The sequence below is a fragment of the Macaca mulatta genome, chromosome 2 (assembly GCF_049350105.2).
Source record: "Macaca mulatta isolate MMU2019108-1 chromosome 2, T2T-MMU8v2.0, whole genome shotgun sequence".
Taxonomy (NCBI): Eukaryota; Metazoa; Chordata; class Mammalia; order Primates; family Cercopithecidae; genus Macaca; species Macaca mulatta.
This window is the reverse complement of record NC_133407.1, coordinates 20,233,168-20,250,311: the sequence shown is the minus strand read 5'-3', so window position 1 is coordinate 20,250,311 and position 17,144 is coordinate 20,233,168. Positions and strand designations below refer to the sequence as shown.

The window sequence follows — 17,144 nt, the reverse complement described above, 5'->3', positions numbered from 1 at the left end:
TTTTTTGCTTTAGATTTGAGGAGTACATGTGGAGGTTTGTTACATGAATATATTGTATAATGCAGTGGTTTGAGCGTCTATTGAACCATCACCCAAACAGTGATTATAGTAAACAATAGGTAGGTTTTCAGCCCTTGTGCTTCCTCCTTCCCTCCCATTTTGGACTCCCCAGTAGCTATAGTTTATATCTTTATGTCCCTGCATACCCATTGTTTAGCTCCTATTTATAAGTGACAACATGCAGTATTTGTCTATTTCTCTTTTAATTCACTTAGGATAATGGCCACCAGCTAAATCTATGTTGCTACAAAGGACATGTTTTCATTTTTATGGCTGTGTAGTATTCCATGGTCTATATGTACCACATTTTCTTTCTCCCTTCCACCATTGATGGACAGCTAGGTTGATTCCATGACTTTGCTGTTGTAAATAATGCCACAGTAAACATACAAGGGCAAGTGTCTTTTCGGTAGAATGATTTCCTTTGGGTAGCTACGCAGTAGTGGGATTATCCAGTTCTACTTTTAGTTCTTCTCCAAACTGCTTTCCACAGGGATTGAACTAATTTATATTCTGTTTATAAGCATTCCCTTTCTCTGCATCCTCAACAACATCTCTTAGTCCTTTGTTGGATGCATAGTTTGCAAGTATTTTCTCCTTTTCTCTAGGTTGTCTGTTTGCCCTGTTGATGGTTTCTTTTGCAGGGCAGAAGCTCTTTAGTTTAATTAGGTCCCAATTGTCAATTCTTCTTTTTGTTTCATTTACTTTTGAGGTCTTAGTCATAAATTTTTTGCCTAGGCCAATGTCCAGAAGAGTTTTTCATAGGTTTTCTTCTAGGAATTTTTTGTTTTGTTTTGTTTTGTTTTGTAGTTTGAGGTCTTACGTTTAAGTCTTTCATCCATCTTGAGTTAATTTTTGTATATGGTGAGAGGTAGAGATTGAGTTTCATTCTTTTGCATATGGCTAGCCAGTTTTCCCAGCATCATTTATTGAATAAAGTATCCTTTCCCCAGTGTTTATTTTTGTTTACTTTGTTGAAGATCAGTAGGTGGTAGGTGTGCAGCTTTATTTCCAGGTTCTCTATTCTGTTCCATTGTTCTGTGTGTCTGTTTTTGTACCAGTCCCATGCTATTTTGGTTCGATAGCCTTGTAGTATATTTTAAAGTTGGGTAATGTGATGCTTCCAGCTTCGTTCTTTTTGTTTAGGATTACTTTGCTATTTGGGCTCTTTTTTGGTTGCATATAAATTTTAGGATGGTTTTTTCCTATTCTGTGAAAAAAGACATTGGTAATTTGATAGGAATAGCATTGAATCTGTAGATTGCTTTGTGCATTATGGGCATTTTAATGACATTGACGCTTCCAATCCATGAGCATGGGTTGTTTTTTCATTTGTTTCATCTGTGATTTCTTTCAGCGGTGTTTTGTAGTTCTTCTAGAGCTCTTTCACCTCCTTGGCCAGATGTATTTGTGTGTGTGTGTGTGTGTGGCTATTGTAAATGGGATTGAGTTATTTTTTGCATGTTGATTTTGTATCCTGAAACTTTACTGATGCCATTTATCAGATCAGTGGTCTTTTAGAGGAATCTTTAGCATTTTCTACATATATAATAATTGTTGGTAAACTACTTACATCTTTAAAATGAATAATTTTTTTTTTTGAGACAGAGTCTTGTTCTTGTTGCCCAGGCTGGAGTGCAGTGGCACCATCTCGGCTCCCTGCAACCTCTGTCTCCTGGGTTCAAGCAATTCTCCTGCCTCAGCCTCCTGAGTAGCTGGGATTACAGGTGCCCGCCACCATACCCGGCTAATTTTTGTGCTTTTAGTAGAGACAGGGTTTCGCCATGTTGGCCAGGCTGGTCTCTAAATCCTGACCTCAGATGATTTGCCCACCTTGGCCTCCCAAAGTGCTGGGATTATAGGTGTGAGCCACTGTGCCCAGCCAAAATAAAATATTTTTTAAAACACTTAATGACTCATAATTTTGTTGAAGTGAAGATGCCGTCTTTTTGGCTCCATAATTTTAAAACATTTTTACTTTTAGATTTACAAATACTATTTCCTTTTAATCACCTTTTAAATACATCTGTCCTCAACATTTGGATCAAGTACATTTCAACACGCAGATATCATGAAAGATGGAAGAATACTGCATTGCCCTGTTTTTAGCACAATGGGTTACAAGTTGTTACTTTATACTTCATGAAAAATCACTCCTGTTAAATGTCTAATAGGATGAGAATACTATATTTCCTTTTTGTCCTTAAAATGTATTATTCAGGTCAAGTCAAGAGAATTGCTTGAGGCTAGGAGTTCAAGACCAGCCTGTGCAATATAGTGAGACCTTGTCTCTATGAAAGTAAAAATAAAAAAATTAGCTAGACGTGGTGCCACACACCTGTAGTCCTAGCTACGTGGGAGGCTGAGGTGGGAGGATTACTTGAGTCCAGAGTTCAAGGCTACAGAGAGCTATGATCTTACCAGTGCCCAGCCTGGGTGACAAGAAAAAAAGTATTATTCACTCCTCAGTTCCTGATTTTGAGAAAATTCATCTGGGATGCTATCATCTGAAGACTTATAGTCGATATGATTATGTGCTTATATCATCAATTTCATCATCGTTAAATTGTAGAGTGCTGCTATTGGTTTCTTTGCATTCTTCTAATTCATCAAATAATTGCAAAACATCTTTTGGCCAGTTTTTCCCCGTACTGTGGTAGCATGTTAGTTTTCTATTGCTATTGTGACAAATTATACAAACTTAGTAACTTTATTAAGACAATACAAATTCATTATATTATAGTTCCATAGTTCTGAAGTGTGACAGGTCTCACTGGGCTAAAATCAAGGTGTTAGCAGAGCTGTGTTTGTTTCTGGAGGCTCTAGGGGAAAGTCTGTTTCCTTGCCTTTTTCAGCAAAGGTGAAGGTATTCTCTTTTTTCCATCTTTGAAGCCAGCAAGATAGAATCTCTCTGACTCTGCTTCCATCATCTCATCTCTTTTCTCCTGTCCTCTTCTGCATCTGTCTTTCACTTTTAAAGACCCTTGTGATTATTTTGGGCCTTCCGAGATAACCTCCCTATTTTCAACTGATTAGCAAACTTAATTCTGTCTGCATCCTTAATTCCCATTTCCTATGTATCTTAACATATTCATGGGTTTCCGGGATTATGACTGGGACGTCTTTGGGGACTATTACGCTACCTAACATAGGCAGAAAATGAAAAAAAAATTCAAATCTTAACTGTATTCAGTGAAAGCTTTAAGAAAAAAGAAAAGAAAAAGCTACTTTTATATCTTCATAAACAGTAATACAATACATTGAGCAATATAGTAAATATGATGGAATAATGAAAGGCTTTATTTCACTATTGCATCCTTCTAGGGGATTTCATCATTTTTCTTTTCTTATCGTAGTTATTTTTAGCATAGTTGGAAATAACTGACAGGCCATGATGCAATAATTTCTACTATGATGAAATTAAATGTTTGAAGATACAGGAAAAATAAGATCAATAAATTATATATTGAATCTTAGCTTTACACCAAGATCAAATGATCCTATTTGCTAAAATGAATTTTATTGTATTAAAAATATGTCAATTTTCTTTAGATTTTTGGAGGACTCTAAGAAAGAATAAAGTCATAAAATATCCTTGAAATAGTTATAAAAGAAACCTGGAGTGGTGGCTCATGCCTGTAATCCCAGCACTTTGGGAGGCTGAGGTGGGTGGATCATGAGGTCAGGAGATCGAGAGCATCCTGGCCAGCATGGTGAAACCCCATCTCTACTGAAATACAAAAAATTAGCCAGGTGTGGTGGCACATGCCTGTAGTCCCAGCTACTCGGGAGACTGAGGCAGGAGAATCGCTTGAACCTGGGAGACAGAGGTTGCAGTGAGCCGAGATCATGCCACTGCACTCCAGCCTAATGACAGAGCGAGACTCCGTCCCCCAAAAAAAAAAAATCTGCAAAACTAAAATTGGGTCTAGTGGACCCTGATTTTATACTGAGAGTCAAATGCTTGGTTTCCTTGCTTTCTCTGATGCCACATAGTCCTCTGTATTTTTCCAGTTTCTTCTTTTTCTCCTAGCGTGAAGTGTTAGGATTCCTCAGTGGTTGTCCAGGGCCTCTTTTCATTATTTTTGTTAAGTTACTGCTATCAAAACAGTGTCTTCAGAACTTGCTTCAGAATCATAGCTAACTGCCTTCTACTTGGATGATTCACAGGCTCCTTAACTGAACATGTCCTAAATTCATTGTCATCTTTATTCCATCTTCCTCCACCAAAACAGAACAAATTCATATGCTATTCCTTTTTGGTGAGTGTGTGTTATGTACAACAGTGCTTTTGTTTGTTTTTCTGGTGTTTTTTAAGTCATCCACCTGGGCCATCATGCACCCAGCAAGAAAATTAGGGGTTATCCTTGACTCCTCCTTCTATTACACTCATAAATAACTATATTCCAAGTCCTGTTAGTTCTCTCTGGTTTCATTTTTATTCACTCACTTCTGTCCTTTCCTACTTTGTCTGCCACAGGTTTAAATGTTTTTAGCCCCTTGGACTGTTGTACTAACTTTCTATCCAGTTTTGTTATTTCCAGTTCTGTTTTCCCTGCCTACTCTAAAGTTCTGTGCAGAAGAAAACATGATCTTGTCATTCCACTGCATAAACTCTTTTGAGGATTTCGATAATCCTTAGAACACAGCCTAAACATTTGAACATTGCCAACTGGTCATATTTGGTACATGCCTTTTCTCCTCCATCTGGCATCCACCGCCCCCCCCCCCCACACACACACTCACAAGCTAATAGCAAATGTACCAACCATTCTGAATTATTCTCTGTAATATGTCCTGCCTGTTCACCTCCAGATCTTCTGTGCCCTTACCTTTGTCCAGAATACTGTTCCCTCTCTTCCTTTGCTAACACAGCACGGTGTACATCATAGCTTAAGAGTACTTCATATTGGAATTCCCTCCTGAATATGTTTGAGGTTCCCATTCTGTGCTTCCATAGCACCCTCCCTGCCCAGAGCAGGTATCAACTCAACTGTTAGCATTTGAAGATTACTTGTCTTCTTCAGGAACTGTTGTTAGCTCCCACAGAGTAGGAACCCTCTCTTTCTTACTCTACGTGGTAACCCCAGAAGCTAGCACAGTGTTTATATGCACAGTAGGTACTTTGAAAATGTTTGTTGAATGAATGAATGATATTTTATGAGCCCCTGGATAAATGAGAAAATACTTAAATATTGTAATTTATTGAATCAGCTAATACATGTGAATCATTAATTAACTCATTGGACAGTGCCTATTATAAACACAATAAATATTAGCTGTTATTGTTGCTATCATGAAGATAGGAATGTAGGTAATTTTTTCTTTTTCATTCTACTTTGGTAATTAAAGAAAAACAAACTCAGTATTTACAAATGAATCTTTTCTTAAAAATTAAAGTAATGATTTGGTGATTTCCCATCTGCAGTGTCTAGATTTGCCTTTGAAAATGGAAATGTTTTTAAAGATGTAGTGCAGTGAAGAAGCCACTGTTTCAATATGTGTCTTGTGAAATAGCAATTCCCAACCTTTTTGGCACCAGGGACCAGTTTTGTGGAAGACACTTTTGCGGTGGTTTCGGGATGAAACGATTCCACCTCAGATCATCAGCCATTAGTTAAGAGTCTCGTAAGGAGCGTGCAGCCTAGATCCCTTGCGTGCACAGTTCTTCACAGGAGGGTGTGTGCTCTTGTGAGAATCTGATGCCGCTGCTGATCTGACAGGAGGTGGAGCTCAGGCAGTAATGCTCGCTGGCCAGACGCTCACCTTCTGCTGTCCTGCCCAGTTCCTAACAGGCCATGGACTGGTACCAGTCTGCAGTGCGGAATTTGGGGGACCCCTGTTATAAAAGGTGTTTATCATTTCTGGACATTATATTTTTCCATGTGAACTGATAGTTTTATGGATCTTTAGAAAATTGTGGTACTCTTTTTTTTTTTTTTGTAGGGATGGGTGGCTAGAATGTTTGCTGGAAAAGGTTTGTGCACTTTTTTCAGCTTATTTGAATTTATCCTAATTTACTTCTCATCCAGTCTGGAAGTAATTTATATTTGGCTTTGTCTGTGGGTTGGATTCGATTCTTTCCAAAAGTCGAAGTACTTAGATCATTGATGCAGAAGTCACAGGGAGACCTACAATTGTGTTACTAAATTTCATAGACTAATATATATGAAGTCAGAAGCTCATGAAATACTGTTCGTGCTGTTGGTTATACAGAATAATGTGCTGTGTGTCCCTCTGGCCTTGATTTCCTTCAGCTGAGCAGTCATGAGAAAGAAGAGGACAAAAATACTGTCTTCATTGTCTCTGCTTTGGTTCAGACCTTCATCACTGCATTGAAAACTGAGGGTGACCTCCTGTTGTCTTCAGGCACTTTTTACTTCACAGCTTCCAGAAGGGATGATGATTACTGAGAGTGGCGCAGCTCTTAGGCATCGTCTAGAGGGACCTGACATTAGACTGTTCACTGCAGAAGTATTCACATAAAAGATAGCTTTTCTTGAGAAAATTTGTTGTAGATTTTAATTTACATCACAGATTTAAAACTGCAGATACCTTTGTCTGAAGGGAAATCTTACTAAAAGTCAGCACTTAGACCCTCTTTCAAATTTTATCATTTTTAGTCCTATGTTTTTAAAACTTCTTATAATTCACTAACTGTTCAAAAGATCTTTCCTACATTAAGTTTAAAGTACCTCTCTGCTTTTATTCTTACCTAGTTTTATGTAAGGAATGTTTTGTGATTCAGACTCCTATTTATAGAGTTGATATGATGTATTATGAATTTAGGAGGATTTTTAAGTCTGCCCTACTATGTTCTTTAATAAACAGGATGTCCTAATTTTTTTCCACCTATTAAGATGATGGTGCAGTTATGGAAATATTGCCTATAGCTTATATGTTAAAATTCTAAATTATATTGGTATCCAAATATGCCTTTGCTTTTTGTAATGCTGGGAGAAAATAGGCATTTTTTTGAAGACTTGAGTGGCTAAGGAAATTAAAGTACTGAAAAGTTAGGAATAAGTGCTGTGTCTAAAGATAGTTGTGAAAAAATTCATTTTAAAATCAAATTAATGGAGATACGAACAGAGTCGTTCTAATCAGAGAAATGAAATAATAGGGATTATTTCTTTTAATTTGATGTGTTTTAAAATTGTCATCTCAGTGAATGCTTTAGTTCTAACTGGATAACTGCATTTGCAAAGTAATGATGTTGCTTGAAACTATGTGCAGAGAAAGTGTAAAAGATGAACTATCTGCTATATCTAGTTCAATGCACAGTTGCCATATTTATCCTTTGCTCGATTAAGGAACCATATTATTGGGAATTATTTAAATATTGACGTATATCTGGAAGTTTCATAAATTAAATGAGTTAAAAAATAAATTACTTCTGTTACTGTTTTATATGGAAGCTCCCAAGTTTTTTTCATATCATAGTTAAACTGGAAATTATATAGGCTACTGGTACTTAATTACAATGTGAATAATTATTTTGTCCATTATGTTAAAGTTAGGAGAAGACTTTATCTTTTTGTGTTTTTTTCCTAGATAATCTTGAGCCAAATTTAATTATATCCAAAGAATTTTTTTTTTTAATTATTTTTTTGAGGCAGAGTCTCACTTTATTGCCCAGACTGGAGTGCAGTGGTGTGATCTCAGCTCACTGCAGCCTTCTGTTCCTGGGTTCAAGTGATTCTCCTGCCTTGGCCTCTCAAGTAGCTGGGATTACAGGTGCTGCCACCATGCCCAGCTGATTGTTATACTTTTAGTAGAGATGGGGTTTCACCATGCTGGCCAGTCTGGACTCAAGCTCCTGGCATCAAGGGATCCACCCACCTTAGCCCCCAAAGTGCTGGGATTACAGGCGTGAGCCACCGTGCCTGGCTTCAGAGAATATTTTTACCAATAGTATATGATATTACATGGTTTCCTTGAGATAAATGAAGAGTTTCCAAAAGAAAGACATAGAATTTTATGTTCTTGATATCTTAAAGAAAAAATATATTGAGTGCTCATTACTTTAAACCTTTGAATAACTTTTAACAATCTCTCCACATTCCTACTGTTTATTGATATTCTTTTGTATTATCTTAAGATAGACTGAATTGAATGAAATTTGATTTTTGTAGTTTTTAATGGTAATTAAATTATTGATAGAATCAGATATACAAGCTCTTTAACATTTAACATAAATTGAAAGATGGAAGTGATTTAAATTGGATTTGTTTCAGAATTCCATTTTAGAAATCAGTTGGCAGTATTAGCAGCATCACTATTATATGAATATATACTAATGTAGAATGAAAGAAAGGTCCTCATTAAAATCTTGTTGCTAAACAAGTGACAGAAACCTTACAGACAGCTTTAGGCTTCAGGTCAGTCACATTTACTCCTGAAGAGATATGGACAAGTGTGAAAGTGTATAGACTATGCCTTTATTGTGATCAGAACACATAAATGCTATTTTGTACCAGTTCCCTACCAAGGACATTTTTATTAATAGTAAACAAAACAAATCTTAATGCAATGCCTAAGCATCCTATTCTCAAGTAAGGTAAAATATTGGGTTTGTTAAATTCAGAAAGTAAACATTTGCTAACATCCATTGTGTCTGTGTTTTCCAGAAAAGGACTGAAGTTTGGTCAACTAGTGTGTTTTCATGAGGCAAAATTCATTATCTAATTACCTTTCTTCCAGACATTATTTGGGTGAACTGGTCTGGTATAGGTATAGTAAGGTGACAGTAAAAGTAAGGTGGTGCAGGGGAATCCAGCCAATGGTTCATTACCACTATTGAGCATGGCAGTTCTCTTAAAGAAGCCTTTAGCTAGATTTAGCTAATTCTGGATTAACTTTATATACATATTGTTTGAGGATTGCCCATGTCTTTTTATTTGGGGATCGTAGTCTTTGCTTATATAAAGGTGGATCTTAACATCACGTTGTAAATAGAAAAATTAACATGTAAGAATAGATAGGCATTCCAGAGTGAAAGATAATTGACTTTTAGATAGCCATGTGGCTACCCTTCAGCATCTGCACTGGCTGTAAGTCCGCTTTGCCTTTTGAGTATTAGGGAGTCCTTAGTCAAAGGGCACAAAGGAATTTCCTTTGGTTTGATTTGACCTGTGTGCCCAGCTCCTCTGCATCAAGAGGAACAAGAACATTTGTAGTTGGAATAAAGAAGATACTTGATTACATGTAGAGTCTAACAGGCTGGGTTGGGAATGAGAGAGCAAATGTTGGGACTGCTGAGACTAGTGAAGCAGAAGCCAAAGGGAACTAATCCTGTGTGTCCTTGAAGGGGAATACTATGTATGAACTCATTTCGTGTGATCACGCACGCTATTTGAATTAAAGTCATTTCTAGCATCCCTTGTTCCTTCTTCCTATTCCACCAATTTTCTTGGAAGTATCACTATGATGTTGTGAGTGGATACAGGTATCTATGCTGTAGGACTCTTGTCCCAGCAAAGCCCCCATAATGAATTTTTTTTTTTTTTTTTTGAGACAGAGTCTCTGGTCTCCCAGGCTGAAGTGCAATGGCACGATCTTGGCTCACCGCAACCTCCGCCTCCTAGGTTTAAGCGATTTTCCTACCTTAGCCTCCTGAGTAGCTGGGATTACAGGCACCTGCCACCACACCCGGCTAATTTGTGTATTTTTAGTAGAGACAGGTTTCACCATGTTGGCCAGGCTGGTCTCGAACTTCTGACCTCAGGTGATCTGCCCGCCTCGGCCTCCCAAAGTGCTGGGATTACAGGCTTGAGCCACCGTGCCCGGCCCATAATGAATTTTTTATGCATTTAATCTCATTTTTGGTTGCTTGTGGTTTAAAAATATTTTTGTTACATAAGTATGTATTTTCACGGACATTCCTAAAATTATTGTTTAAGACAATTATAAATAATGTATAATTCCAAGTACCTGGAAGGATAACACATAGCTTAAGAGAGGAATCTTGATTATTTTGTATTTTAAAAGTTACAAAACATATTGAGAAAACACAATCCAGAATTTATTTTTATTTTTATTTTATTTTTTTGCCTACAGCTTCTTTGTAAGGACGATGTTTAAGATCTCACTTGGAAACAGTTGCTTACTTACAGTAGATTAGGGGTGGCAGAGTCTGGAACTAGAGCAGCCAGTGGTCAGAAGGAGGGACCAGAGTAGTTCACGAGAGTAGCTTCAAGAGATGAGGAGCAAAGCATATGTCCTGTGTAAGGGATAAGACAGGACTGAGTCTGACCCAAAGCAAACACAAGACAGAGTAGTAAGTGGCCCAGCTGTGGGTAGCATAGGTACCAGGCTTTTCTGGATTTGTGGTCCTGAAAAGGCAGAATACTCAAGGTGCCAATACAATTTAAAGGGCAAATTAGCAGAGTGGAAATTTGACAGAAAGCCATTTGAAATATCTAGGGCACCTAGAACTTCCTTGGGAATGAAATGGGAGTCCTGTTATTAGAAGTTAAGAAACCATGGCAGGGTTGTGTAAAAGCAAAGGGATGCCTTGATGCCATCAGGTGGGAATCCACCGGCTTTTGTTGCCAGGTACTAAGAAGACATGCAGAGACTAGACAACAGATACCAATGTCTGCAAACAATTCCCCTTCAAAGGAGGAGGCAGCTCTTGGTATTTCTCCTGGAATATACAGTCGTGCACTGCATGACGATGTTTAGATCAACGATAGACTACATATATGATGGTGGTTCCATAAGATGATAATGCTGTATTTTTACTGTACCTTTTCTATGTTTAGAAATGTGTAGATACACAGGTACTTACCTTTCTGTTATAATTGCCTGCAGTATTCAGTACAGTAACATATGGTACAGGTTTGTGGCCTCGGCTATAGCAAATAGCCTAGATGTCTACTCAGCTGTACCATCTAGGTTTGTGTAAGTACACTCTGATCTTTGGACCACGATGAAATTGTCAAATGATGCATTTCTCAGAACATACCCTCATTGTTAAGCAGCCCATGATTGTACTGTTTCTCTACTAGAAATCCTATCTCCCCACCTGTCTCTTTGAAGTCTCCTTGCCCTTCATCTCAGAAGTCCTCTCTCCCTCCTCTCAAATCACATTTATTTCTACAAAGTAAATATCACTCATCTTATTCTGCCTTTTACTGGTGTACATGTCTTTTGTTGAGCTTGATACCATGTGCCAAGCCCAATCTACGTAATAGATGTTCAAGGCTGCAGTGAGCTATCATCATGCCACTGCACTCCAGCCTGGGCGACAGGCTTTCTTCTAAAAAGAAAAATAATTGTGTGTGTGTGTGTGTGTGTGTGTGTGTGTGTGTGTTTATACAGATGTAATTACAAGTAATTTTTTCCTTCCAAATGTATTTCAGATTTTACCAAATGTTGCAAGAACTCTGGAGTTCTTATGGTAGTAAACTGCCGGAAAGAAAACTCTGCATTGAAAGAATGTCTGACTGCTTAGTAAGTAGTTATCTCGATGTTTGTGCTTCTATGTGTATTTGTAGTAGATAAGAGTATATTACTTAACTCAGTACATGTAATATATTCTGTACCTCTCCATACCAAATTTATCATATTGTTGGCTGAGTCTAAAGTTCCAGTATAGTCTTAAAAATGCAACATATTTATGAGTCTTTTCAAATTTTATCAGCATTGTATCTAATTAAAAAGATGAAGTCAGCAGACAAAAATATATGATTTTTCACTATTTAACAAATCTTTTTTCATGAACAGTCTGATCTGTAAAATATAGTACAGACTGATATTTGTTTATTCTATTGTGAAGATAACTGAATTAAAATATCTCTGAGACCTTCTCCAGCCTTGTGATTTGTTGGATTAATGTAATTTAACTCCTAGAAAGCTGAGATAAATCATATGGATGATATAAAGGTAAATTTAGATTTTTGAAGTTAACCAAATTAACTTTTAAAATAATTTTATAATATCATGTGCACTAATGTTTTATTGTAGTTCCTTAAATCTAAGTAAAAATGTGTGAAGTTCTTTGAATTCACATACTGATTTATTCACCCAAGTTCTATCGCCCACATTATTGACAGATAATATTGTAGAATACTTTAGCAAGTATTGTTAATTGAATGTTGAGAGATCTTAGTTTTGGTAAGCCTTTATTTCCTTTAATTTCTCTAGCCTGTGCAGTGTGTATGTCAGTATGATACATGTCTTAGGGGATTAAATAAAATAGTAATGAACACCTGAACCCTACATTTTAAAAAAAATAAAATACATACACATAAACTTATAGACCTTTTTTTAGAATGGTGGAGTTGGAAAAGACTTTAGAGATAATGTAAACTCATCGCTACATTTGCTATATTTGTAGATGATGAAACATAATCAGTGTTGATTTTTTTTCTTAAGTTAATATCAACAGCAGCCCTTATTTATGGTCTAGGTATTGTACTCAGTGCTTTACCATAGAGGAGTGAAACTTCGTTCTGTGACTCAGTTCTATTCCCGAGTGCTTCCAAGAAATGTTTACTGAGTAAACGAATCCCTTAAACTTTTGTATGACTGAATTGTTAAATTCTGTCTTATATATTGATTAAATAATTTTTATATCTCAGATTCAGTCATCATAATTGTTATTGCTAGTTTGACATATTATCCTTCACTCCAGTCGGGACAGCTCTAGAGCAGAGTAGACGGGAGTCTAGACTGCAGAGGGCAACCTGGGTTCCGCTTCTGCATCAGTGAGAGCTTAGCTAGCCGTGTGACCTTAGGCAGGCTCTTCATTGTAAGAATGAATAATTATACCTTATGGAGTGATTGTGAGGTACTGTATGTAAACACATTTACCATGATAGGTATTCAGTCAATATTAGCTCTTTTTTGATTAGTATTTGTTACTATTTATCTGAATATTAATCATTTGAATATCCTTCTCTCTCTCACCCCCTAGATATACGAGAAGAAAATAAAAGATTCTAGTCCATCTGAGGGGAGGAGAGGGCTAGGAAGGATGGCTGTTTCTGCTTGCTTAGAAGAGATAAGCAGTGGATGTAACATTAACTGAAAGTAAATGGAAAATTATTAGGGAAAATTTTACTTGACTTTGAGTCCCCAGATACACTAAGAAATAGCATTTGTTCATCTTTAAATAAGAGGGTGTTCTTCTTTGTTAATTACTATTGACATTTCCATGAAATGAATGTAACTGCTTATCCTCTCTCATTTTGAAACATTGTTTTTGCTTACCTGTTACCTTCATTTATAATCTGATTTCTGTCCTTACATCACTAAACCTGCTCTTTTTAAAGGCTCTAATGGGCTGATGGTAGACAAATCCAACAAATTGTTCTTTTTTATTTGACCTCTCTCTGACAATCCCTTCTTAAAAGTCTCCTCTGTCTTCCCTGATAATATTTTTTCCCATTTTCCCAACACCTCTCTGTACTTCTCAACGTTTTTAATCTACTCCTTAAAGTTGGTGATTCCCCAAGTTCTCTTCTCATTCTGAAAGCTGAGGAAGTTTAGTTTGCACCCATGAATTCAGTTACTTACTATAGAAAGTAACATTTGTTTCTTTATTCAAGTCCAAAAATGAATTTGGCTCATTTTGCTCATCCTACGTGTCTTTGTGAATTATACAGTTGTCTAGTATCTACAGTCTTATCTCCTAACTCTAACTGGTTATTTCCTGTTGATTACTGAAATTTCCCGCACATTATCTCTTCCTTTTCATTCCTTCAGCTCTTCTTTTGGCCTGTGCCTTCATCATTTTTTGCCTGGATTATTTTAACCGTTTATTGGCTATCTTGGCTCTAACATTGCTTGCCCCCTTTTGCCCTATCTGCCACATTTTGTCAGATTCATCCAAGACACAAAACTGATCTTACAGGTGAGGTGCTCTATTAATTGTGCTCCATTTTCTTCAGGATAGATTTTCTTCGTATAGCATAAAGGGCACATCATGATTTGACTTTTGCCCATTCCATCTTCATTTCAGGCCTTTTCTCCTATGTGCATAATCTGCTATAGTGGTACCTATCTACTTGCAGTTTTTCATGCATTAGTTTTTCCTCATCCACGTGCCTTCCCACACTTGCCTTCTATATGGATTTCTGTTGGTCTTTCAAAATACGACTCAAGCATTTCCCCTTGATATCTCTGCCTTCCCCATTTCTTCCTTGTTTCCATGGTGCACTGGGGCATACCTCTGTCACAGTATTTTGTACACTTAATCTGGTCTTTACTTGTCCTTTACACCGTGGGTTCCCAGGACAGGAGCTGTGCTTCTCACTGCTGTATCCTGTGACAGTACTATATAAAAATGAATGATTTGGTCTTCAGTTTGGTAGCATAAAGTTAACAGTGAATTTGTAACCATTACTAAAAGTGTGCTTCTAAAGATTGAGCCTGATGAACCAGATGTCTGAATATTAGTAATTAAAGTAAGCTTACATTTAACACATGCAAGATTACTTTAAAATATTTTCATTTCCTTCTCATAGCTATAATGATCCAGCCTTTCATGAAGAATGCAAAATGGAATACCTGAAGGAAAGGGAAGAATTCAGAAAAACTGGAATTCCTGCAAAGAAAAGGCTACAGAAGGTTCCAACAAGCATGTAGGCAGATACTCAAATGACATTCAGGAACTCTAATATTCATGGAAGTCATTTTATAGTATAAATCACCTTAAATAATGAACTCAAGCATGTATGTTTGCTTTAATTATGGAAATACTGAAATAAATATTTTATTTCAAAGTTCTGGTTTCTTAAATGGGAAGGTAGTAGTTACTGAAGTGGGATATGGTTTTCCTGGTCATTCTGGACCTTTTGAAAGTTCTTCCACAACTGTAGTTCTATAACAGTGACACTGACTTTTTACAGTCTAATATGGTCCTTATATTACTTTTCTTCCAATGTATAGGCTAATGGCTAATCATGGGAGCCAAAACTAAAGAAAAGCAGTAATGGATAACCTTCAAAGGTGTTAATAATAACTGGGCAGTATAGCAGGATGGCTATGAACCAGAATCCTTCCTGATTCTACCACTTATTAGCTATACAACTGTGGAAGTAAATCTAATACAGTTTGTTGAGGACGTACTGAGTATTGCATATAGCAGCTACACGTACAGCGTATAAGACAGTGCTTCAGACCTGGTGGATGCTCTTATATTGGTAGTTACTGTTAGTAGTAGTACAGGCTCATTTGGAAACTATCTTAGTCCATTGGGAGAATACCCAAGACCAGGTAATTTATAAGAAAAATTTGTTTGGCTTACAGTTCTGGAGTTTATTTGCCAGCAGCTTCTGGCAAGGGTTTTCATACTGCATCAAAACATAACAGGGTGAAAAAACAGAAGGACGAACAAGTGTGGGCAAGCTTTTGTAACAACTCGCTCTCTTGAGAATTTATACCTGCAATAACGGCATAAATCCATTCATGAGGGCTCCACCCTCATCACCCTATTACCTCTTAAAGGCTCGGTCTCTTAGTACTGTTAAATTAGCAATTAAGTTTCCAACACATGAACTCTTGGGGGACACACTCAAACCATAGCAGAACCATAGATAAGGAGATACTTACATGAATTAATTTTACTTACATCTTTGATGTAGAATTTTCTAAAACATACGTTCTTAACCTGATAACTTGGCTACTGAGTCCTTTAATCTTTCATTTTGAAAAGTTACCTTTCTAAGTGAATTACCATCCTGTAACATAGTAATGGACTCAGGAAGTAGTATAAAAAATTTGTGTCCCAATTTAATAATTTGAACTTTTATATTAAAAGTTATTTTTCCCCATGAGCTGTTAACTCTTCCACAGCCATTGTAACTAGTTTCAAGATAAGTAAATTTTATGTATATTTTCACACAATCCTCATTAAAAGCACAAATAGAAATTACTACCCACTAAGACAAGGTTTAACTTTCCCTAATCCCATGAAATAGATCTGAGAGATTTTTTTTTTTTTTAAGAAAGAACTTAAATAGGACACTGAAGAATCAATAAATGTTCAAGTTCCATACTTTACTCTTGAGTGAACCACTCAAAAAACTATTTTACTCTTATTTGTAATACAAAGAAACCACATTTTCCCAGGCCACAGATCAAAAGGAAGAAGATTACTAGAGCGGACAAAAGCAAAGCAAATACAGAAATCTAGAGACCACACAGCATAGGGGCAAACCTGCCCATATTTCCACATTGACCTTTGGTATTGGTGCATTTCCTAGAGCACAGGAAGTTACCTGTTTTTAGAGATAATGGAAAGGTTACTTTAAGAAGCTAGTGAAATACACAATCTGTGACTATTTTACAGCTTTAAAATCAGAAGTAGCCCACCTCATGTAGAAAATTCACTTATGTATATGTTGCTTTCCCCATAGAAGCCAAATTAGATTATATAATATAAATAATATGTTCATCCTCATGTCAAAGACTAAAACCATTCATTGTAGGCTTCAGAATACCCATGCGTATCCATACTGAAGATTTTTTTCACCTGGTACATCTGCCTCAGTTGTGTCTTGCTTGCTTATGGGTGCCTGTTGATATTATTCTGTTAATATGTGATAACCCACAGGCTTTTTACCCCTTAACATACACCTTCTCCAAGTAGCCTTTCTGAATTAAGATCAGTACTTTGTTGTCACATGATTCAGTTCTTCAAGTCTGAATTTTCCCATTTATTTTGGTTTTCTAATGTTTCACATAGGCACGTTCCTGCTTTTAAGAATTCAGTTCCATTTTGGCAGCAACTCGATAAGTCTTACAGATGTAAATTTTACTTTAGCTAATAAGGGAGCAAGAGGAAGGAATAGGTGGCTTTTTGTTATTTATGTTCTCTTCATTCTGTCGATTTATGGATGTACTGAATTGAACCTTATAAAAAGAAATATAAAGATTCAAAGGAAGCTCTTGAGAGCAAGTTTCAGCTAGTTTAAGTCAACATATTCAATTTTAAATAGATTTATAAGTTACAGATGGGCCACTGTTTTTTTTTGTTTGAATTTTACCTAGAGCAGAGATGATCAAGTGTACATTTAAAAACTTCTAGCTGGGTAAAAAAATTTTGGTTAATCTTTCCTTACTAAAGAACCTTA

The 17,144-nt window shown here is 36.6% G+C and overlaps 1 protein-coding gene across 5 annotated transcripts in view; it reads left to right on the top strand.

Moving 5' to 3' along the window:
* The window catches only part of CMC1 (C-X9-C motif containing 1), a 78,872-nt gene extending 64,080 nt beyond the window's left edge, over window positions 1–14,792 (top strand). For 4 of the 5 annotated variants that reach the window (XM_028843237.2, XM_077990622.1, XM_028843236.2 and 1 more), the window contains 2 exons: window positions 11,427–11,517; window positions 14,535–14,792. In XM_028843237.2, the coding sequence (XP_028699070.1) occupies window positions 11,427–11,517; window positions 14,535–14,655 (212 nt within the window). In that variant the 3' untranslated portion in view covers window positions 14,656–14,792. The remainder of the gene's footprint in view (window positions 1–11,426; window positions 11,518–14,534) is intronic. The other variant, NM_001261273.1, reaches the window with a different exon arrangement.
* The last annotated feature ends 2,352 nt before the right edge of the window (window positions 14,793–17,144 follow it).